Source organism: Zea mays, chromosome 10 (assembly GCF_902167145.1).
Source record: "Zea mays cultivar B73 chromosome 10, Zm-B73-REFERENCE-NAM-5.0, whole genome shotgun sequence".
Classification (NCBI taxonomy): Eukaryota; Viridiplantae; Streptophyta; class Magnoliopsida; order Poales; family Poaceae; genus Zea; species Zea mays.
The window spans coordinates 78935125-78959207 of record NC_050105.1 but is presented as its reverse complement, the minus strand read 5'-3'; the positions used below and the strand labels follow the sequence as shown (position 1 = coordinate 78959207).

Here is a 24083-nt window from a genome sequence, read left to right as displayed (position 1 = left end):
ATTGATCAAATCAATTTATTATCAATACCTTTGCATTCTTGCTCTAGGAGTAACGATAACTTAGCTTAGATTAGTCTTCTCCATCTCCAATCTTCACCCATTCTCGAGTTGACATTGTTTATATTCGTTTTTAAGCGGCTTGCAAATCTCAAGACAACCTTAGGATCTTTTCTTCTTGACGGGTCTCTTTCGAGAACGAGATCCAGATTATGAAGGAGATTATCGTAGCCTCTGCGCACGCGTGAATGGTTTGGCCGTTCTGAGCGGACGGTCTGCCGCCCTGCAGAGAAGAGCGACATCCTCTATGTAAGTCGTGAACGATCCAAACGCCTAGAGCGGACAGTCCACGCTCGTATGAAGAGTACTCGAGTTCTAGTTCCCCATGAGCTAAATCATGATGCATTAGGTGATTGGCCAAAGAACGCTAACACATGGCATCTAAATGCCAATCGAGCACACGATTTTTCTTTTAGCCACTGATGTATGACAAGTTCAATAAGAAAATAGGCTTTAAACTAAAAAATGACTGAACTTTTATATTTGTCAATCTCTATTATATACGCAAAATAGCTAAATTTAATCTAAAAATTATGTATAAAAGAGATCCAAATTACCAATGCTTGCTCTAAACTTACATTCTACTCATCCAACCAACTAAACACATATACCTATGTTTTATACTCTATACTTATAAATAAAATCATAGTAGCGTATAGTATACAATGTGCTTTGCTACTTTATGATTGAACCTATAAATTATAGATACAGACAATCTCACAAATCAAAGAATCATAGACACATGTGACATAATAATAAACCGACAACATTTGCCGATTGCAAAAATGCAAGGGAGGACCATTAACCACTGACCCTGTATTTCGTGTCACCTAGCGACTCCGACGAGCCCCAATCCCGCGCGCCGGTGACCATGGAGTTCATCGACCCCTGGGACTCCCAGTCCCGCGCTCGCGTCGTCCATTCCGGCGCCAACTCCACTTCGTTCTCCTCCTCCACCGCCAAAGCACCCCTCTCCCTCCGCCACGCCGCATCTTGCGCCGCCGCGGCCGTCGCACTTCTCGCCGCCGCGTTCTACCTCCTCCCGACCTACCAGATCCTCTCCTCCCTCCTCATATGGATCGCTTCGTCCCTGCTCCTCGCCCCCTTCGCGCCCTTGTCGGCCACTGGCGGCGACATCTCCGTCGGCCGAGGCCGCGTCGTTCCGGCTCCAGAACCGGCCCCAGAACCCACACCGGAACCCACGCCCGCCCCCCGCCGCGGCCGTCGCCAGAACCCAGTCCCGACGCCCACAAAACCCTCAGATCCGGGCACTCCCCCCGTCCAATCGGCCGCATCACTGCATCCGTTGCAGAAGGCGACAACTGCGGATGGAGCCGTGGTGGACGGCGGCGAGAGGGAGGAGGACGCCGGCGAGTGGACTGACCAAGAGCTGGAGCTGCTCCGGCGGCAGATGGTGAAGCACCCGGCGGGTGAGCCCCAGCGCTGGGAGAAGATCGCCGCGGTGTTTGGCGGCCGCCGCACGCCGGAGAATGTCATCCGGGCGGCAAAGTCGGGCGCTCCCGCGGCGGGAGGAAGCTCGTTCGAGCAGTTCCTACGCAAGCGGAAGCCGCTCGATCCGAGGGCCGAGGCTGCTGTCACTGCGGACGATGCGGGAGGCGCCGAGAGTGCGGACGCCGCTTGGAGCGCCGGGGATGACCGGGCCTTGCTGAACGCTCTTAAGGAGTTCCCGAAGGACACTGCAATGAGGTGGGAGAAGGTGGCGGCCTCTGTACCCGGGAAGACAAAGGCCGTGTGCATGAAGAGGATCACCGAGCTCAAGCGAGACTTCAGGAGCACCAAGACGGCATCGGAAGCAGCATCATAGGCGAAACCTGATAATTTTGGTAGGGTAAGATTCCTGCAGCCTTTTCTTCTCTTCATTCTGACACATCAGTGGAGCCATATGTTGCTAATTGTTGATCTCGATAGTTGTTAACTTTTCCAGTTATGAACAATGCTGCAATGATGTATCAATGTCGTGTTTCATTAGGAACTTAGGTGAAATTTAAGAGTTCACCCTTAGGTGGCTGCTTAGGCTATTAGAAGTCTGAAACATCAGAATTGTACTGTTTCCTCCGATTTTATTTCATTGAAACAAAGCAGTTGAAATTTGTTGCAGCATAGCGTATTATAGGCATGCATTTTTGGACATTGACATGGTGCAATTTCACTGAATTTAGCCTATTGATAGAAACAGTATGGATGCAATTCATTGGTGTTGTGTCCGGTTACCTACTACATTCCCAGAATACATTGTACAACGGGGTAATTACAGAATAGTGACACCTTCCCAATGACACCGTGCTTTGCACCCATGTAGGAGACTGACAAGCGGGCCCATCTGGCCCAGCCGGGGATGGGGACCCAGCTTGCCTTAGCCCCCTCGTGCTCGGCCCCCATTTTGAGTCCTGGTCACCTCCGTTCTGGGGGTATTCGTCGTTGGGCCCCCGCTCCCATTGCGGTGAGGTATTGGATGGTGGCCTGGGACGTGTCCGGGCCTAGCAGCGAAGGGGGTTTGTTGGGCTTTGCGCCTCCTTGGGGGTCTGCTCAGATCGGATGTCTCTATCAACAGCGAAGTCTTTGGGCCCTCGCCGTCGGGGCCAGCGGCCTTCGTCTTATGCTGGTGCAACCCCCGTTGTCCTCCGGTGTTCGCACTGTCTCCGGGTGCTACCTTCGAGGTCCCCTATGCCGAGGGCACCCTCTCCTATGTCTTCGGGTGCTAACTTGTGGTTAGCAGTTGATGAATATCGAGAGCGATTGAGGTCCAGCTCGGCCCTCGTCCTAACAATTAGGATGAGATATTATATTGGCTTAAAAAATTAAAGATCTAGTGGACGTTACAAAGATATTTTAGATTGGTGTTCCATACCCCATAACCAGGTTAAGGGCTGTCCCGAACTTTTTATGATCCCTGTGCCAAATTCAAATCTAGGTCCCCGTTTGTCAAAAAAAAGGGGATTTTAGTCCATAAACCACTACAAGTTAGGGCCTGTTTTGACATTAACACTAAAAATTAGCAGCTAAAATTAGTATTTGTGGATCCAAATAGACCTGCTAATTATTAGCTAGGGGCCTGCTAACTACTAGTTCCATTAGCTGGTTTGGGGTTGCTAATAGGTGTTAATAGTTCATATGCACCTTCAACTCATTATCCAACCATCTATCCGCAGGTGGATCCAAACGGACTCCTAAAAATCAGCTAGCTAAAAAATAGCAGCTATTAGCTATTAGCTAGCTAATTTTAGTGCTAATGGATCCAAACAGACCCTTAACATCAAAGCATCAACCTAATGACATCAATGTTACTACTATTGTTAGCTTCTTGACATTTTTGCTACCAACATGAACTTCCTACACAAACATTTTGTGTCCCTAATTATCTTTTGTCTCATCATCGTGGTCACATCCAACATTGGATACATCAATGCAAGTTTGGTAATTGGTATCATGCTATTAGTTGATGTTGGTCAGATTAATGGGAAAGAGTATGTGCTTAAGTACATAATAAATAAATTGATGATCATGATAGTTGTTAACTTTTCTCAAGTCATGAAAAATGATGCAATGATATATCAATGTCTTGTTTCATTAGGAACTTAGGTAAAATTTAAGAGTTGACCCTTAGGTGGCTGCCTAGCCCTGTGTAGCACTCTGTCCACTCCCTAGCCAGCGGTACTTACCCCTTACAGCCATATAGCATCATAGATCATCCTCACGGACCAACTCGAGTCTTTGGTGCACATTTTGTCCTCACTCATGCGCACCCGAGAAGTCTTCTCGGTCGGTTACACATCTCAAGATTGCTCTAGGCCGAACACGCTTAACCTAGTTATTCTTTCGAGATAGGCTTCCGAAAAAGAAGACGCACCTTGTTGGTATATGTATTCTATCAATTTTATTAAGCCTTGGGTTAGTAGGATATCACAATCCTCCGGTGTCAGGATATCACAGCCTGCTATTAGAAGTTTAAACTCTAAAGCCTCAGAATGGTGTTGTGTGATTTGCCAAATGTTCAACTTTTATTTCTTTTAAGAATTTGAATTTGTTACATATATTCTAGGAGTGTCCGTCATTCATTTGTGGACTTTGACATGGTGCAATTTCAGTGAATTTACCAGATGGATAGCCCATCGATAGAAATAATATGGATACAATTCATTGAGATGAGATGTTATCTTGGCTTAAAAGATTTAAGATATACTGGACTTTCTAAAGATATTTTAGATTGGTGTTCCATACACCATAATGATTCTCGGTTTGCATTTCACTGATCTGCGAGTATGGCACTTGTTAACCTTACCAAGATAGCCAGCGAGGTTTATGTCAAGATAGTTAACCAATATAGTCAATATGCCTGCATTTTGCTTTGTTTCAATATCGGTTCCTGCTCATGGTATATTGCCCCCACAAAAAGTCCTTCATGATTAGAAGCTACATACAAAGAAATAGCTTATCTACTACATAGGCTGCTTGCTGAAACCAACGGGGCAGTTAATCTGAATATGTTGCAGAACAGCGTTTGTCTATTTGGATGCCGATATTGGAGGGCAAGGAATTGAACTGGGTTCAATACCAAATCAACCATGGTATTGAAATGAGATGTAATTCCAATTCTATTGTTTGGTTGTCACTGAATTGGAGTTTGGAATTATGCGGTCTAATTCCACGCAATACCGAGGGGTGATGCTCTGGATTGGAAAGCTGAGTTTCTAGTTATAGTCCAATTCCTTGGGTCTCTGATTCCAAATCTCAATTCTATGCGCAACCAAACAACAGAATTTTGGAAAGCTGATTTCAATTCCTAATTTTGTGCTCCAATATCTACATCATCCAAACGGGGTACAATTGGTGAATTTGTTGTATCACCACCATTTTCTTGGTCCACATTTTGAAAACATCACTGTAAGTAGGATTGTGTAGTAAAATTACTCTGCCCGTCTGGCAGGTGAAAGGTGTATCTTTCTTGGACTACTGTAGCTATTGTAGTCTGGGTCAGGGATAGAACCGATTTGCAGAACATAGTGTGGCCTGCACTTCCTATTTCAAGCAATCACATGTTTATAAAGGAAAATAACTAGATATCATTAGATCATGCAAGAACAAGAACTATAAAGGAGTAAGGGCTACCGATGTGAACTGCTACTATGTGCAGTAAAGAGAAAGAGCTACAGATATGAACTGCTAATGTGCTGCGTATATTGCCAACTGCCAGCTTTTTCCCCTCTTGAGTTTGCAATCGGCTTTGAGCTGCTGAACGGTCACGCCAAAAAAAAACCCTGGAAAGTAATTTCTGCTGTACATCGGTGAGGCAAATTGAGAAGCACACCAGATCTTCTGATGATTCAATATCAATATATGCATTATACTGTACATAATATTATATTCTGAATGTAAAGTAGCTAAATCTACATGTCTGGTCTCCGTTGTGTAACCTCTGTTCTGTATCATGAGTTCGTCGTGATCATTAGTTCTTTACACAGTGAACTTATCCTGCGACACCTTTCAGGTGCCGGACTGAATGACATGCGCTGCACTGGTTTGGCTAGCGAGGAAGAACTTTACATGGCTAGCTCCAGTGAACCATGGAAACGGCAGAGGATTAACTACACTACGGAGAGGGCCGGAGCTATAGAACAGATCATGTAATTTTCCTATTGAACTAGAGACAGGGTATCCCTTGATATAGGAGAAACTTTGACTTACTACTGGACACATGGCATGAGACAGGAAGAACCTGTTCTTGTTTCAAACTAAAGCATGTTTTCATTGCAATCTTTTGTAGGGGTCCTATTGCTAGTCGGTTAAATGTTTTTGTGTACTGCTTCGAATTCCTCGTTTGAGAGTGGGAAACCAAGCAGCGTTTTTTTTTATGGTCTGCGCGCTTAGGCCATCTCAGAGGAATCATATTTGACTTCTACAGGAATCAGTTCAATAGCGGTCGGTACTGCCTGTTAACATGGTGGCGTAGGTGGTTGGTATCGACTGGCTTGGTTAATTCGGCCAATCGATCGGTGAGTCCGTCGATCGATCAATTTGGTCAGTACTCCGATCACGGGTCGGTACTGACTAGTTCGTTAGAGAATGAATACACCCTATAAATATTATTTGTCATCTCCTATCGACTGGCTTGGTAAATAAACAGGGACGGAGCCAGCCCTTTTTTGGGGTCAGCTGACCCCGGTAAATTTCTGAATATCTAATGGAAAATGGTAGCTGACCCCGGTAAATTTCTGAATATCTAATGGAAAATGGTGTTAATAACAATAGTTCTATAGTGAAGATCTAGTAGAAAATACTGATGACCCCGATAAAATTTTTGCTAGCTTCGCTACTGTAAATGAATCCACCCTATAAACAGAGGGGATCTCACTCTCTAATTTATTTGTCATCTCAGCCTCTCACTTTTTGTTTCAATATAGATCGCAGGAGTTCGAACTTTGATACTTTCACTAACTTGCTCAACGATTAAACTTCACAACATCTTGACCCCTGCCGTTGTGGGGGCAAGCCTTACTCTATGGTCTTTCTCCCATCCATCATCCGTGGAAGGATCCTTCTTCTATGTCCTGACCGATTCTTGTGGTTCTTGCACTTCTTGACCAAATGCCCATTCTCACCGGAAGCAAAGTACACAACCTCATCCATGTTCATCTTCTTCTTCCTTTTGAATTGAGTATTCTGATTGGGCTTATAGTTCTTCTTTCCAGCATGTTGCATCATGTTGGCGCTAGACTACCCTTCGGGTGCTTTTGGACCATCTTTTGCCCACGCCTTCTTTTCCACATCAAGATTAGTCGACAAATCCTCAACGGAAATCAGAGTTGTAGCTAAGTTCCTCCTTGATGAAGACAACTTGGCAATTATGCCACCCGCTACAAACTTATCAGGCAAGACATGTCCATGTTATTCGAGTTCCCTTACAATAAGTTGGAACCCATCAGCCTATTCCACGACATAACTACCATCAACCATTATAAAGTCATGGTACTCGTCCATCACATACAGCTCGCGCCCAGCGTCTGAGGCAGAGAACTTGTGTTCGAGCGCCTCCCAATATATTGTAGAATTTATGGCTGGACTTGTATCAAAATTCTTCAGAGCTAATTCTTAACTATCATTTCATCAAGTACCCGAAAAAGGTCCAAGCTATAACACTAAAGAATTTACTGATAATTTGCAGAATCCGCACAACGTGGAGACAGCTTTCAAACTATAACATATCAGGACAATGTGGATATAATTTGCAGCCAGGGAGCGGAATCTGTCACGGACATACTGCAAGAGGCAGTTCCCCAAGCTTGACAGGTACTGTGTGGACAGCACCAAGGACGTGAACTCCTGGACCTTCACCCTCTTCCAAGGACAGTTGTTTTTATAGCATCCTTATGATCATGTGATAAATTTTGTATGGTGTTCACAAATCTGGTTGGTGAGCACACCGGTATCCTTGTGGTCCTGCAAAAGAAGAAGAGAAATGTGCAAAGATTAGCTCAAGCATTTTGTTGTTACAAGGCTAAATAATTTTATGTTGGTTTGGTGCGTCTGTCGTGCTTTAGCATAGAGAACCACCAATCCTGGGATGGCCTGATACCGATTGTGTATGCAACAGAAATTTTTATCCAAGATTTATATCACTAAATTTGTAAAGATTAAACAGAGATCAACATCTGTGCCTTGTAGGCTGCTGGATAACAACCTGGTGCAGAGCACAAGCCCACTTGCATTGCATCCCTACTTGTACTACCAATCAACTCACGCACTAGTTTCTTCAGATAAACTCGAGAGACCATGGTGACTGCATTTTGGACGTGACACTCGTGTGGGACCGTTTCCGTTCCAAATTGACCCTGGCCTCATCCACTGACCACTGGAACTGAGATGCTCGGACTCGTCTCTTACTGTGTCTCCATTAGTCCATCCCTCTCACGCACGCACACATCTATCAGACGATTCGGGCCCGACTCTACCTTTGGGCTTATCTGTAAAAGCAAAGCTCAAAATAGCTCAATTGATGTAGTGAGGCCCTGTACTAAGCCCAATTAGTTGATGGGCTCAAGTAACTTATGGCCCGCAACTACTGCGCAGCATCCGGATTATCTCCGAGACGAATCAGGAACAAGCGAAAACCAAATGGGCGAAGAATAATCTAGAGAAGAGGTCAAGGAGAATCAAGATGCTTTCAGAGGAATAATAAAGGACAGTATATAATCGAGTCGTTGTTACCTCAAAAATGGAAACAGAATAATTATACTCCCTCCGCTTTTTCATATATATACGACGTTTTCTAGTTCAAAAATGAATTATTGGAACTGACGACTGCTTTAACTATTTTTTTGCCAGATATCTCTATATAGTTAGAAATTTATATCAAACAACATTCATGATTGATCTTAACCACATGCAAAGCATTAATTAGTTTGTAGACGATGAAACGGACAGTTTATTGTATGATCTATTTCTGTCTGTATGTTCGATTTTAGATTTTTACATAGACGACATATGTACTACATGTTGGTTCATTAAATATAGAAGTTTCTAAATTTAAATCTCAAATCTAACATGCTGATCCATGCCTTTCGATTCTTGCCATCAATCATCTACAAAGTTTCTAACTTGTCATTATTGTCCCCAGGACCGGACGTCTTTTGATCCGTGTCGTCTCAAGCTTGTCAGGCGGATACGCGGCGGCATTCTTCTTCTAACCGGACGTCTCAAGCTTGTCAGACATGCATGGTTGCTTATAGTTACTTGATATATGAGCGAAAATTCTAGAGTGATCGATCGTCGGACATCAATTCTTTTACTATATGTGTTTTATATTCTTGAAGAGAACTTGCTAGAACTGTTGTTAAAGTATCTAGTGTAGAGAAATCTTAGGTACGTAGTTTAATTATACAAGGAATGGAAGAAGCTGCATGTGTTGCTGCCAAGATACACTCGGGAATCCTTTGGTCAGCTCATATGCAAGGGTATCGGATCTGGGGATGCATGGATGAACTCTTTTGGGGCTAAGCAACGATGTTGTGTGTGTGATTTGCTATGAGACTAAGAGGCTCACCAGCATGGCTGTCATGTACTGAACTTTGGGTGTTTCAACATGCACTACACCATGACACAATATTGCCTACGGACTGTCTGATGGTAAAATACCTAAATAGCGTCGCAAAGTCTGTCGGTAAAGAGTTTTAGCGACAGACAATGTGTGTCGGCGAAAGTCCTGTCAGCAAAAAGATTTACCGGCAGACATAGATCTACCGACATACTATCTATCAGTAATGTTTATGTTTTTGCCGACAGACATATCTTTGCTGTCGGACAGACTTTTGCCAACATATTTTTGTGTCGACGCCTTGTGTGTCGCTAAAAGTCTATATGCCGACAGATTGTCTGATGTTATTTCCTATGTGCAGTTAAAAAAAGAATACATGCATACAAATATATGCTAATGAAACAAATAATAAACTGATTATGATGCACATTGTAGGACAACTTGAATAATATGTAGCTTAGAATATATGAAATTTGATTACTAAAAGAAGATCAATCTTTGACTTTGGATTCCAACATATATTTGTTTAGAACACGCTTTCTGTGATGAACATATAAAAATAATAGCATACATGTTTCCTAAATTTTGAAGTGATCTTTCAGTTCTATTACATGCAAAAGTATAAAGATTCATCTAGCAAACTAAATTCTCTCCATCGGCTCGGTGTTACGCCAACAACTAGCATGCATGCGAGTAATCATTTTTTCACACTTCAAGCAATCTGATCCTTGCTTCCAGCTCCTCTTCCTACAATATATTTTGATAATATGTCAATTACTGTATCAGCAGGTCCATAAACTCCCAACAGAAAATACAAACTGAAAGTGCAATAAAGGTTTATTAATACATATATTTATGTACTGAATGCACATGATTACAAAGAAATAGAACATGAAAACATGCTCCAAAAAAATGAAAACAGGGCAAGAATGAAATAATTAATGTACATAGCACTATAGCAATAGTAAACTGTAAACCACATCCCCATGTGGCCATGTTGCACAGTCTCACGGCAAACGGGCAAAGGCATGCAACAGTAAAACAAAAAATGAAACTATATCACCTAAAAGCAAGTTTGGCTGCTGCTATAGTGCAATAGTATGAGGCGGTGCAAATAAAAGCTGAATTAATTAGTTTCGGTGATAAAAGCTGGATTGTGACTGAGCTGCTCAAAGCTGGATTGCACTATAGCAGCAACTGCCAGTTATGCTGAATTATATTTGCACCGCCAAGTCACAATTCAGTTTGAGAAGCTTAGTTTCACACAGCAACAACAATCACATGTTTCATAATTCATAGAATACATAGAATGATCCATTACAAACACAATTACATATTAGAGACAAGAATTGTCTACAAAATCAGAGAATGATTCAGATGCACAGTTATGAAATAGTACCATTCACTCTGTTTTTAATCCATCTCTACACTTATACACAACTATATATGAAGAAAATATTTACCTGCTGTTGTTGTAGAACCTTGGGTCAATGTTTATTTTTTTGTTACGACTCATCTAAAAATACAGAACCTTAGAAGCGTGTTCTATTAATTACATAAATAAAATACAAGGTTGTAGTTTACCTTGTTCGTTGGCCATGCAACGGGCATAAAAAGAGCATCCCCCATACTCTCTACACCTAAGTATGGTCGTGGTAGAGTACTTTCCCTTTTTAGCACACGAGTCACAAAAACCTGTGTAAACTCCCTTCCAAGAGGAACATCTCCAACCTTAGTGGTTGGGTCGGTTGAGATAATATTTGCTATTGCAATAAGAACTTCTGATCTCATCATAGAATATAATATGACTTCTTTACCAACCTAATAAAATATGCGAAGTAAGATTACAAAGTTCGAATAATGAAACATAAATATGAAGTGATAGATGAGAAATTACATGATTATCATCTGTATTTTGAGGTGATCCATGATTTCTTTGAGGTACCATTGTTGCAATGTCTCACCTGCGACTTTGCTCTTCAATAGTATTAACATCTTCACGATTCCTTGGACGGCCCATAGTGCTTGCAACTCGCCTAGTAAGCTGCAAGTCATCTTCAACCATATTTTGTGAATGGTCATTACCACTGTAATCATGTGCCACCTCATCTGACCGATGCACCCTTGAGTTCTAAAGAAAAATAAAAAGGGAAAAAGTGTTAGTGAGATAAAGGAAACAAACCTAATTAACAGGATAGACGGCGAACTGCTCGATATATGCTACACTGGCTAAACATATGCAATATTATATCACCTGTCGAGAATTAGACCCATGTTGTGATGGACTTTCTATATGTTGCACCCCTTGAGCTGCTACCATCATTTGATAAATTTGATCCATTTTTTCTTTCATTTGATTCATATCCTGTCTTAAGGCTCTAACATCTTGCTCAGACTGACTGCGAGCTTGCAATGCCATTTGAAGCTTTGTTGATATTTTCATTTGAGTTCCAGGGGTGCCTACATCTTGTGGAGTTGGTCCTAAGCCTAAACCACGAATACAACCTCTTGGTTCTTTCTCTCCAAAAACATGTGCATATAAATCACCATCTTCAATACTTCTGTCCTTCAGTTCTGGGTTCTCAGCAACAACTTCTTCAAATTGATTCTTAAGAGGACCACACATATATTATCTTTTGTTCACTTATATTTTAATTATTACATAAATCAAAAATATGTGTGTACTCACATTAAATATTTCTGCTCCAGATAGAGGCACAATATCCCCTTCTTTGTTCTTACGCGTGTGTGTTCTAACATATATTTCATCTCTTCTCGCAGGGCGTCCTTGTTGCTCGGCCTACAAGAAAAAATGATTTGGTCCAGTAATTGACTAGATTTTTCATAAATTAAACTAATGATTATACAAACTAGTGATTATAATTTTTTTACCGGTTTATGCCCCACACGAGCATAACTCTTGCTGCCAGCTGCATGCGACATAGTCAGCTTTGAACGGTTATCTTTACCTCTGTTTGTACGAACTTACAACATAAATATGAATCTATCAAAACAATAATACAAATTCATTCATACAATAATTTAATGAAGGTTTATATCTCAAAAAAGCAATTCAAAACAAATCAGCATGTACCTCGGCTTCTAGAGACATCCAATAAGTTATCAATCACTCCCAATCATATTCTTTCACCCTTTCATCCCTTTTAGCAATAAGCTCTTCAAAACTCAATGTTTCATTAAAATATTTGTTCTTTAGGTCAGCCTTATACTCTCTCCACTTTTTTGCTGCAGATGTTATAACATAATCTATACCGGATTCATCCACTTCATAGTATTCCTATTTCAACAAAAATGTAGTTGGTTACCAAATCTACTCACAATAGGCTAAGCCAAATTATCTCACTAAATCAGATTACCTTCACTTTTGTCCATAACTCAAACTTCTTTTTAGAATCAACTAGTCTCCAATCCTCACAAGAAACCGGGATATTTTTCCTCACCAAAGTTCCTATCAAATTACCAAACTCTTTGCTGTTCCTACCAACTAGTTGTCCATATTCATTAAGGGTAATGCAGATTTTAGGCCCACCACTACTTGAATATATGTTCTTCTTCAAGGTTGGGCCCCTTCCTTTCCTTATATTTTGATGCCCAATAGGTTGCTCTGCTTATTACAGGAGATAAAATAGATGAAAACCTTTCTTGATAACTATTTTCAAAATTGCTACAATAAATTTAAAGTTTGTTTGATTTTTACCTTCATCATTGATGGGATTTTCAGATTCTTCATAACTATTTTCAGAAGTACTATCCTCATGGTTATCATCAACAATATCCCTTTCAGTCCTTGATCGCAAAGTAGGACCATTAGTTGAATCTACTAATGTCCTTGTCTACACTCAAAGAAATGAAAACATTACTAATCGTCAAGACCTGAGGAGTACATGCCCGAGTAATAATGAGAGAATCAATAGATCTAGCATGCGAAATTGTATGTAAATAGATCTAGTATGCGAAATTTAAATCCATTGCTTACGAAAGTAAGAAATCAAGACAGGAAACTGCATGGAACACAACCTTGGGGCTCCTAGCACCTAGAACCTCTAAATGCTAGTGCAGTTCATGATGTTTCAGGAGTTGCTGTGTAACGCCCTAAAAAAGTAAACCATATTTATAATCCAAAAATGGTGTGACCTATGGATGATTGGAGGCCGTAGATGTATAGATCTCATCAAGATGATTCCGATCAATCACTAGTTTACCTTGTTTGGAGTCCGGATGAGTCTTTTCGAGTGCCGGTTGATCTGAGCCATTAGATATTAGGATTGTGGAAGTTTTCTTCTATTTATACCTCTCTAACCCTAGAAGCCACGTCCTCCCACCCTTAGCAGCCATCACCCTTGTGTGCCTTGCCCCATGAGAAGAGAGGAAGAAAAAGGGAAGGAAGAGAGGGGAGATGGGGGCATACCGTCGCCCATCGTCGTCATTCCTCTCCAAGAATTGGTTGGATTTCCTTTCCTCTCTCACTTTTCTTCACTTTATGAATGCTTTCCCTTGTTTTGGATGAGTTTTAGGCCCTGCAATTAGCCTTTCTTGGTTGGATTAGATGGGGGATGAGATTTTGATCTCGAAATTAGTCCGTGCAGGGTGGCAGATTCAACAGTTTCTGTTCATGCCAGTTTTTCGTGGTCTTAGTGGCCTCAAAAAAATTGAAATGTCTATCTATGAGTCGTAGATAATTTGTAGATCTTTCTGTGGACGCAAAGAACACCTCAATCGGACATCAGATCAGAGAGTTATTGCAGTTTGATTATAGCAGTTTTTCAGTCTCATAACTCTATGCATAATCTGTTCTCTTAAGATTTAGGAAACTTTATCAACAGAATTAAACTTTGGGTTTGTAAGAGAAGTTGCAGATAATTTCATAAGCTTTCCAGATTAATAAAGAGTGTATTCATATAAATTTTGAAACTCCAGTTATGTTTGTTTTACTGTGGCTGTTTCTGTTTGCCTCACAAAAATGAGCGGGTCTGTTCACTGGTGGGGTTCATCTAGTACATGGCCAAATTGGCTCTTCTAACTATGGGAACTTTTGTAGATGGATAAAATTTCTTACTTCCAACAGAATTTCATAATTTTTGGTTGAGTAGTTTTGGAGATATCGCATTTTGAAGTTAATTATGCTGATGTCTGAAACAGATTCAGTCAGTTATCTTGTCAGATGTTTTAGAACTTATAGATGACAAAATTTAATTATCCATTGAATACTGAAGTTGTAGAGTATTTTGTGTAGATACTTCTAGAGTATTTGTTTGATATCATCACAGTTATAATTTTAAATATAAAAAATTAACAAACAGCGCTGCTGCTGTTTGGCATGTGGTTCAGGGTGGGAGTCTTTCCACCCGGTCTTGGTTTCAAGTGTAGGAGCGATTTGTTGATTGTTGGCAAATGTTTGTGAAATATTTGTACTAAGTTTTTGCCCGCTAGCAGGTGGCTACACTCCGGATCATGCCTAGTACATTCTTCTTCTTCGATGAAATCAAGTGAATGTAGCGGTGGTTGCTATCGTTTTGACTTGATATTTTTATCGCCTACACTCTAATATTCAGAATTATTGAATTCTTTCATAATTGAACTCTATGATGATGCTGTACTTGATTGTATTATATTGATGCTCAATCATATATTGAGGATGATTATGGTTCGAGTATGACCCATGAGATCAATTCACGTATCCGAAGGAAGATGAAGTATTATTTGAGGTTTGTATTGTATCTGAATGAAGGTAAAGTATTATTTGAGATTTGTATTGTATCTGAAGGAAGATGAAGTATTATTTGAGGTTTGTATTGTATGTGAAGGAAGTGAAGTATATTGATAAATGCAGCATGCCACATGCATTGCATGATTCATTTGCATCTAAAGTTTTGTCGTGACCTATGGTCTGACCGTACCGGTACAACTTAGCATCGTACGTTGCCCGAGGAGGGGTACGATGCGGCTTCATACCCTCAGAGGTATGAAGGCAGAGGACATATGCATTGCATTCACATGCATTCATTGAAGTGATATTTGCAGATATTGTTGACGCAGTGAAGTGTTATACAAACTATTGTGGTTGCTCGAGGAAATGAAATGGTATTGGTTATATTGGGACTATTGAGTTCTATATCTACAAGTATTTCAGTTTTTAATTGTGATTCCTGTAAAATGTTGATTAATTCATCTTGTGGTTTAAATATCTCGTCAAAACAATTTGCTTGCTGAGATATTTCATCTCACTATTGCATTACTCAATGCAGGTGCTTGATGCTTATCAAGGTGAGTGGGAAGTAGCGGCACGTTGCACACATTGCTTAAAGAACCAAATAATTAGCTTGGGTTATTGACTTTTAAGGTTCATACTTTAGAGTATGATGTAGGCATAAACTGGTTCATTCGTGGTTAATTGTCCTTGATGAGAATTATATCATACTAGTATGATTCATTTTGTATTGATATATATCTTTTGCTTCTGTGATGCTTATAATTACAAAGGAGGCACTGCCAAATGTTATTTTGCTTAGTGTTCGACTGTTGGTACTGAAGTCTGGTAGCATCTCGGGGTGTTTGTGGATCTTGGGGTGTTACAGTTGGTATCAAAGCATAGGCTTTAGATTCTAGGGCAATATGAAGATAAATTTGACACACTTGCACATATAGGAAGGGTATGGGTTCGTATATCTTTCATATTAGTATTTTAATGTATAGATGACTAGAATTTCCTTACTCCAAATTCCTTTATGGTTTGATGGGGTATGTGGTTAACGAATTAATGCTTGATATGATATGTTACTATTATTTAATATTGGTTTCTTGATGTGGTTGTTATTGAAGTTATTATGCAAGTGAAGCTACTAATGTACTTGTTTTATATACATATCGTCATGATGTTTTTTGGATGCAATGTTTTGAATTATTTGAGCTATTACTATCATATATTTCTATATGCTTGACTATGGATGTTTTTTTCAAAAGGATTTTTGGGTTCTAGTACTTGTAGGACCGATTGTTTATTGAGCTTGTGTATAGTGGGTCTAATCCGACTTGGTGTGGTGTGAAAACACTATATAATGTAGTTTTATGGTGTTGTTGAGTTTGATTGACAGTTGGGTTACAACCCAACTTATCAATGTAATATTTCCATGGATGCAATGCTTTGTGCCTCACCCCTTTTTGGCTAGTGTGGCTACTTGCTAACTTGATCTTAGTATACAATTGGTTTGTCTCTATAGAGCAAAGGCAATGTTGTATTGTCTATGAAATCTTGAGACTGGTAGAACTCAAGTGAATTTGTAAGATGACGTGGATAGATAAGTCCAACCATGTTTACCTGATAGGTTTTCTTATTGTGTGCAACCTTATTTTTAACAATAAATAGGGTGGTTTCAAGTGGACTTTATGTCTATATTATAGTTGAAGAGGCGTGCATGTTTTCCTTCTATGGTTTGTTTCAATAGCCATAAAGGCTATGTATAATTTTTAGTTGCTGCATGCTAGTCATGTGCACGATATTGACAACCCATTTTATATTTTTTATTCGCCGACGATATATGGTAATTTGATTTTTTTATGATCAGTTTCTCTATGCATGCTTGTTGAATCATTATTTGGACCTCTTTATCTTAAACGAAGTCAATGCTTAACTAGGAGTTGCTTATGTTTGTTAGTCATCTATCTCTATAATGATGTGGTTGTTGCATCAGATTGAGTTTTTTTCATATGAATGATGGTTTGATAGATCATGTAAGTCTACTACTTTGAATGCATCCTGTGATATCACGAGGTACAAATTGTTCAAGTGCAGTAATAGGAGGTTTTGTTGCATGTGAGGTTAATCAAGGTAGTTTGGTTATGTGGATTGTCTTATTGAAGTCCAATTACTCATGTTAAGCATAGTATCGTGTTATTATTTTAGTGTTGAAAGTAATAATTAAGAAGCTTTTGCATGAGTCTGTGTCAAGAAGTACATTAGTTTTTCTTGTTGTTATCCCTTCATTGCTTTATGAGTCTTGCAAATTTTATCTCTTTTGAGAGGAGAAAAAGACGTTATATGACATGAACACCATTTGCTTCATGTCAATAGAATAGTTTGGAGGTCTCTAGTAGTTGGATTCTAATGTAATAACAACCATGTTTTATAGTGCTTGAGAGCGGTATGTGAGGTGTTTCATACATTGACAATATATGGATGTTTGGCCTTAATGGCATTAACAAACGAGGTTGTTGAATTCGATGATTGTTGTGCTTAGTGTTCTAACGTACTTGGTGAAGTGTTGTTTAAAGACTGGGGAGCTGCATCCAAATTTGATGATAGGAAATCCTAGTGTTGATTGCACCTATGACAATGCCTTGGGTTTCATTTTATATTGTTTTATGATTGTTGTCAAGGTGTATTGTTTTCTTTGATAAATTAGTCTGAGTTAGACGTTGTTTCAGGAAAACTTTTTTTCAAGATGGCATCAATGCTACTAGTATATTATATGAGTCTATTTAGGGAGTTTGACTGAGTTTTACCGTTGGTGATTGTCTTGATTTGTAGAAATGGTAGAATTCGAGGACGAATTCTTTTAAGGGGGTAGAATGTAACGCCCTAAAAAAGTAAACCATATTTATAATCCAAAAATGGTGTGTCCTATGGATGATTGGAGGCTGTAGATGTATAGATCTCATCAAGATGATTCCGATCAATCACTAGTTTGCCTTGTTTGGAGTCCGGATGAGTCTTTTCGAGTGCCGGTTGATCTGAGCCATTAGATATTAGGATTGTGGAAGTTTTCTTCTATTTATACTTCTCTAACCCTAGAAGCCACGTCCTCCCACCCTTAGCAGCCATCACCCTTGTGTGCCTTGCCCCAAGAGAAGAGAGGAAGAAAAAGGGAAGGAAGAGAGGGGAGATGGGGGCATACCGTCGCCCATCGTCGTCGTTCCTCTCCAAGAATTGGTTGGATTTCCTTTCCTCTCTCTTTTCTTTACTTTATGAATGCTTTCCCTTGTTTTGGATGAGTTTTGGGCCCTTCAATTAGCCTTACTTGGTTGGATTAGATGGGGGATTAAATTTTGATCTCGAAATTAGTCCCTGCAGGGTGGCAGATTCGACAGTTTCTGTTCATGCCAGTTTTTCGTGGTCTTATTGGCCTCAAAAAAATAAAACGTCTGTCTATGAATCGTAGATAATTTGTAGATATTTCTGTGGCCGCAACGAACACCTCAATCGGACATCAGATCAGAGAGTTATTGCAGTTTGATTATAGCAGTTTTTCAGTCTCATAATTCTGTGCAGAATCTGTTCTTTTAAGATTTAGGAAACTTTATCAACAGAATTAAACTTTGGGTTTGTAAGAGAAGTTGCAGATACTTTCATAAGCTTTCCAGATTGATAAAGAGTGTATTCATATAAATTTTGAAACTCCAGTTATGTTTGTTTTACTGTGGCTGTTTCTATTTGCCTGACAAAAATGAGCGGGTCTGTTCACTGGTGGGGTTCATCTAGTACATGGCCGAATTGGCTCTTCTAACTATGAAAACTTTTGTAGAGGAATAAAAGTTCTTACTTCCAGCAGAATTTCATAATTTTTGGTTGAGTAGTTTGGGAGATATCGCATTTGAAGTTAACTATGCTGCTGTCTGAAACAGATTCAGTCAGTTATCTTATCAGATATTTTAGAACTTATAGATGACAAAATTTAATTATCCATTGAATACCGAAGCTGTAGAGTATTTTGTTTAGATACTTCTATAGTATTTGTTTGATATCATCACTGTTATAGTTTTAAAGATACAAAATTAACAAACAGCGTTGCTGCTGTTTGGCATGTGGTTCAGGGTGGGAGTCTTTCCACCCGGTCTTGGTTTCAAGTGTAGGAGCGATTTGTTGATTGTTGGCAAATGTTTGTGAAATATTTGTACTATGTTTTATGCCCGCTAGCAGGTGGTTACACTCCGGATCATGCCTAGTACATTCTTCTTCTTCGATGAAAGCAAGTGAATGTAGCGGTGGTTGCTACCGTTTTGACTTGTTATTTTTATCGCCTACACTCTAATATTCAGAATTATTGAATTCTTTCATAATTGAACTCTATGATGATGCTATACTTGATTGTATTATATTGATGCTCAATCATATATTGAGGATGATTATGGTTCGAGTATGACCCATGAGATCAATTCACGTATCCGAAGGAAGATGAAGTATTATTTGAGGTTTGTATTGTATATGAATGAAGGTAAAGTATTATTTGAGATTTGTATTGTATCTGAAGGAAGATGAAATATTATTTGAGGTTTGTATTGTATGTGAAGGAAGTGAAGTATATTGATAAATGCAGCATGCCACATGCATTGCATGATTCATTTGCATCTAAAGTTTTGTCGTGACCTATGGTCTGACCGTACCGGTACAACTTAGCATCGTACGTTGCCCGAGGAGGGGTACGATGCGGCTTCATACCCTCAGAGGTATGAAGGCAGAGGACATATGCATTGCATTCACATGCATTCATTGAAGTGATATTTGCAGATATTGTTGACGCAGTGAAGTGTTATACAAACTATTGTGGTTGCTCGAGGAAATGAAATGGTATTGGTTATATTGGGACTATTGAGTTCTATATCTACAAGGATTTCAGTTTTTAATTGTGATTCCTGTAAAATGTTGATTAATTCATCTTGTGGTTTAAATATCTTGTCAAAACAATTTGCTTGCTGAGATGTTTCATCTCACTCTTGCATTACTCAATGCAGGTGCTTGATGCTTATCAAGGTGAGTGGGAAGTAGCGGCACGTTGCACACATTGCTTAAAGAACCAAATAATTAGCTTGGGTTATTGACTTTTAAGGTTGATACTTTAGAGTATGATGTAGGCATAAACTGGTTCAGTCGTGGTTAATTGTCCTTGATGAGAATTATATCATACTAGTATGATTCATTTTGTATTGATATATATCTTTTGCTTCTGTGATGCTTATAATTAAAAAGGAGGCACTGCCAAATTTTATTTTGCTTAGTGTTCGGCTGTTGGTGATGAAGTCTGGTAACATCTCGGGGTGTTTGTGGATCCTAGGGTGTTACATGCTGCAATTAATCAATCAGGGCCACTTGCTGGGGTATGTTCGGAGACTAAGAAGGCATTGAGTACCGCACTAGCACCTGTCCCATGCGACAGCGAGGAAAAGGAGGATGACTCTGAATTTTGTGTGATTACGATAGATGATCTGTTCCCTGAAGATGCAAAGCAACCAGAAACTGTGGATACCAAGGCAAAGCAACCACAAACCACGGGTCTGAAGGCAAATCTGCCAGAAAACGCAGATCCCAAGGTAATGCAACAAGAAACCATGGATCCCAAATCAAAGCAGCAGATACACTAGCGGTTGAGATAGTATATCCGAACATGCTAGAGTTTGATCAATATGTTGCTTCTCAAGGAGGGCACTTAAACATGGATGATCTGAATAAAAGCAAGTGTTATCTATTTGATTTTTTATGTTTCAGTTTTATGTAGAGCTCAGAGTCATGCGGATTGCAAATTCATTTTTTATTCCTCTTATGTGGCTTGCAACAGCTGCAAATATGATGTTATAGTCAAGGCAACATAGTGCTGATTGGCCAAAATAAGACCTATAAAAGCGGGAGTAGAATATTTGGTTTCTAATGCATGTCATTTGATTTATTCTTTATTTTCCCATTTTGCTAAAAAATTCTCAGTCCAAAACCACAAGAATTTGCTGCACCAAGACTCTAAACTGATCACTAACACTGAAATTCAGTCTCTGCTAGATACTATTTCGAGTCTGAAAATTCAGACTACACTAACTGCGCTGAACTTCTTCAGTTCGACTGCAGAGCCAGATTCATCTTTCTTTTGCTCCCATTTTTTTATAGGGACAGAGCTACCTCCCTACATCAAACTTGCACACTAATATATGTTCTTCAACTCTGCTTATAAAGATATGGCTTAATACTCCAAGGATCAAGCACTAGAGAGCTCCAAAGTTGAGCCAAACACACAATGTTTGTGTGCTGAAACAAGACTAAGTCCGAATTTAGATTTAGCACATTGAATCTTTGAACTACTGTTACTGTCAGTTCCAACTAGTTTTAGTGGCATTACCCTTAATTCAACTTGCACACCAAAGTATGGGCTTCCACTTTGGTACAACACTCATAGCCCAGAACTACATGGATCAGCCCTTAAGGAGTATCCCAAATCTGCTTCAGACTGAAAAATCAGCAGGACTGAATTTTTATCTTAAGTCTGATTTTCCAAACTGAACACTGCATCTTTAGGCTCCTTTTTATACCAATTCCATATAGATTTAGAGCTTCAACACTTAATAAAATTTGTTCTCATATAGTTACTCTACAAGTTTATTATAGCAACATTTTGCCAAAAGCCCCTAGATTAAAAAATACAGGGGTCCAGAAATAGGTAAAGCAAACTGTTTTTAGCTGAACCAAAACTCTATCAAGTTGGAAATCTGCAATTTACTCCAAATTTCTTTTCAAAACTTGAAAATCTCAACACATGAAAGTTGCTTGGTTTTGGAAACTCTATAACTGTACTATTAAATTAAATGTAAAAAACATGAACTTATTAAATAGGGAAATACATTAACCTTATGTTTCTTATTGGCTCGATGTGATCCATTTGCTTCTTCATTAACCATAGTACTAGGTACATGGAGATTAAGAGATCTCATCCTCTTCACATTTTCTTTTATGTTGGTAGCCCTTTGTAGTTCATATTCATTGACCTCCGTTTCTTTACCCATTCCTCTTCCTCTTACAAACTTTCCTCGTGAATCAAGACATAAAGAGATTACAATCAAGACAAAGAGATTACAACGTAAAATGAAACCTTTTTGCGTAAACAGATATAAACATATCTTACTTGGTAGGTTGGTTTTCGACAATCATTATTCCATCTATATCAGTCCTAACACAACTACCACCAATAGATACATTAACTTGTGTGTTTGCATCCAAATCTGGCAAGAAAGAACCTATTTCTGTACTATTGTCTAGCCTTTCTTCCATATCATACATGTCACGTTGTTTTGACTTTAAAACAGCAAACCAATCAACATCAATAGGATCTTGCACATAGTAAACTTGAGTTGCCTGAGATGCAAAAATAAATGGCTCATCTAATTCCTTGTCACCGGTATTGAATAAATGCTTGAAGTTGACCATTGTCACCCCAAACTTGTCTATTTTGACCCATTTGTCTCGTACTCGATTATCAATCCAATCACATTTGAACAATACTATTTTTCCCTGGTGATGGTAGTTCAGCTCAAGAATGTCTTTTATAACACCATAATAAGTTTTGCTCATTCATACTGGGTTATTATTGTTTGTCCCATCAAAACTTGTTGCATGTGCAACTAGGGCTACACCACTACACTGCACTGACCTACCCACATCATAAGAATGTGTATGGAAATTTATCCCATTTATAGAATAACTATCATAAGAATGTGCAACCATGTTAGGCTCCTTAGCTAATATTGTTATCTCCTCAGGTACTTCCTCACTCGTTGTTTCCACCTGATGATATTGAAGATTGTTATTGCACTAAAAAAATAATGTGGAACTATATTCTATATAAACATTTTCCTAGATACTTACGTGTGACTTAAACCACTCGTGAAAAGTCTCATAGTGTAAACGACTGATTGCTCTTTGATTTTGATGACCAGCAGAGTAAAGGTATTCTATATGTTTACTAAACAAACATTATAATTTAGTAATCATGAAATAAATGGATGATATTGATTATAAAATATAATGTTTAACTTACTTCAAGTAAGTCTCTATATGGTCATAGTTGAACAAGACATATCTATGTGCTTGAAGCCATGTTTTGTGGTCTAATGTGACACTACGCTTACCAACCAATCCATGACCTATGTTATGGAAGAAAAGGGTGTAGTATTGATTAAATCAACATCCAAGCCATCATCATTTCTTTTTTTTCCGGTTAAATCTAGTTTCACCATGTAAATAGCGAGAACAGAATGTGAGACTCTCATCAAATAGATAACTTTCTGCAATTGACCCCTCTGGGTGACTCCTAGTGCGAACATGGCACTTACATCTCATTAAAAACCTATAAAGGAGAAATGGCATATATGTTAAACCTTACTTTGAGTAAAACTAAGTTTAATTTATTGCTAAAATATATTAAAATTTACCTCTCCACTGGGTACATATTACAAAATTGAACAGGGCCAGCAATTCTGACTTGAGTAAAGAGATGAACCATTAAGTGTACCATAATATCAAAAAAGGATGGCAAGAATATAGTCTCAAGAATGCTTAGAGTCTCAGCTATTTCTGACTCTAGCTTATGCATCGAATAACTGGCGAATAGATTTGCTTGAAAAAATTGCTCACACGAATCAGTGCAGCACTAACTATTTCTGGTAAAATCCTTCTCACAGCAAGTGGGAGTAAATACTGTAACAGAACATGGTTATCATGGCTCTTTAGCCCAACAAGCTTCTTCTCTTTCACATCCACATTGTTTCTTATATCTGATGCATATCCATCTGGAAATTTTACTCCTTTCAGTACCTCACAAAATAATGTCTTCTCAGATGCACTCATTGTATATGATGCTGGTGGTAAATATAACTTGTCACCCACTGGAATAGGATGAAGCTCAGTTCGAATGCCTAGGGACTGAAGATCCAAACGATATTTCAAGTTATCCTTGGACTTCCGTTGAATGCCTAGGAGGGTGTTGACAATGTTATCACACACATTCTTCTCGATATGCATGACATCTAAATTATGTCATAATATTAAATCCTTCCAATATGGAAGCCTAAAAAATAGACCTCCTTTTCCATATGATAGTAGGCTCCCCTTCCTTCTTTTTTGCTTTCTTTTTATGTTGGCAACCTTTCCATGCACTGTGTGCATATTCTCTGTTTGCAATAAAACTTCCTCTCCAGAAAGTGGTCT

At 39.2% G+C, this 24083-nt stretch overlaps 1 protein-coding gene across 2 annotated transcripts; it reads left to right on the top strand.

Moving 5' to 3' along the window:
- Nucleotides 1-788: 788 nt before the first annotated feature.
- LOC100282280 (Putative MYB DNA-binding domain superfamily protein) lies at nucleotides 789-5927 on the top strand. 2 transcript variants are annotated; one of them, XM_008663702.4, is made up of 2 exons: nucleotides 789-1906; nucleotides 5564-5927. In XM_008663702.4, the coding sequence occupies exon 1, from the start codon at nucleotides 929-931 to the stop codon at nucleotides 1880-1882; it is 954 nt and encodes a 317-aa protein (XP_008661924.1). In that variant the 5' UTR covers nucleotides 789-928; the 3' UTR covers nucleotides 1883-1906; nucleotides 5564-5927. The 2 variants fall into 2 exon arrangements, with proteins under 2 accessions (XP_008661924.1, XP_008661925.1); XM_008663703.4 differs by having other exon boundaries at nucleotides 842-1901.
- The last annotated feature ends 18156 nt before the right edge of the window (nucleotides 5928-24083 follow it).

Coding starts and splice junctions, on each gene's coding strand:
- LOC100282280 (XM_008663702.4), top strand. CDS start 929: ATGGAGTTCATCGACCCCTGGGACTCCCAGTCCCGCGCTCGCGTCGTC.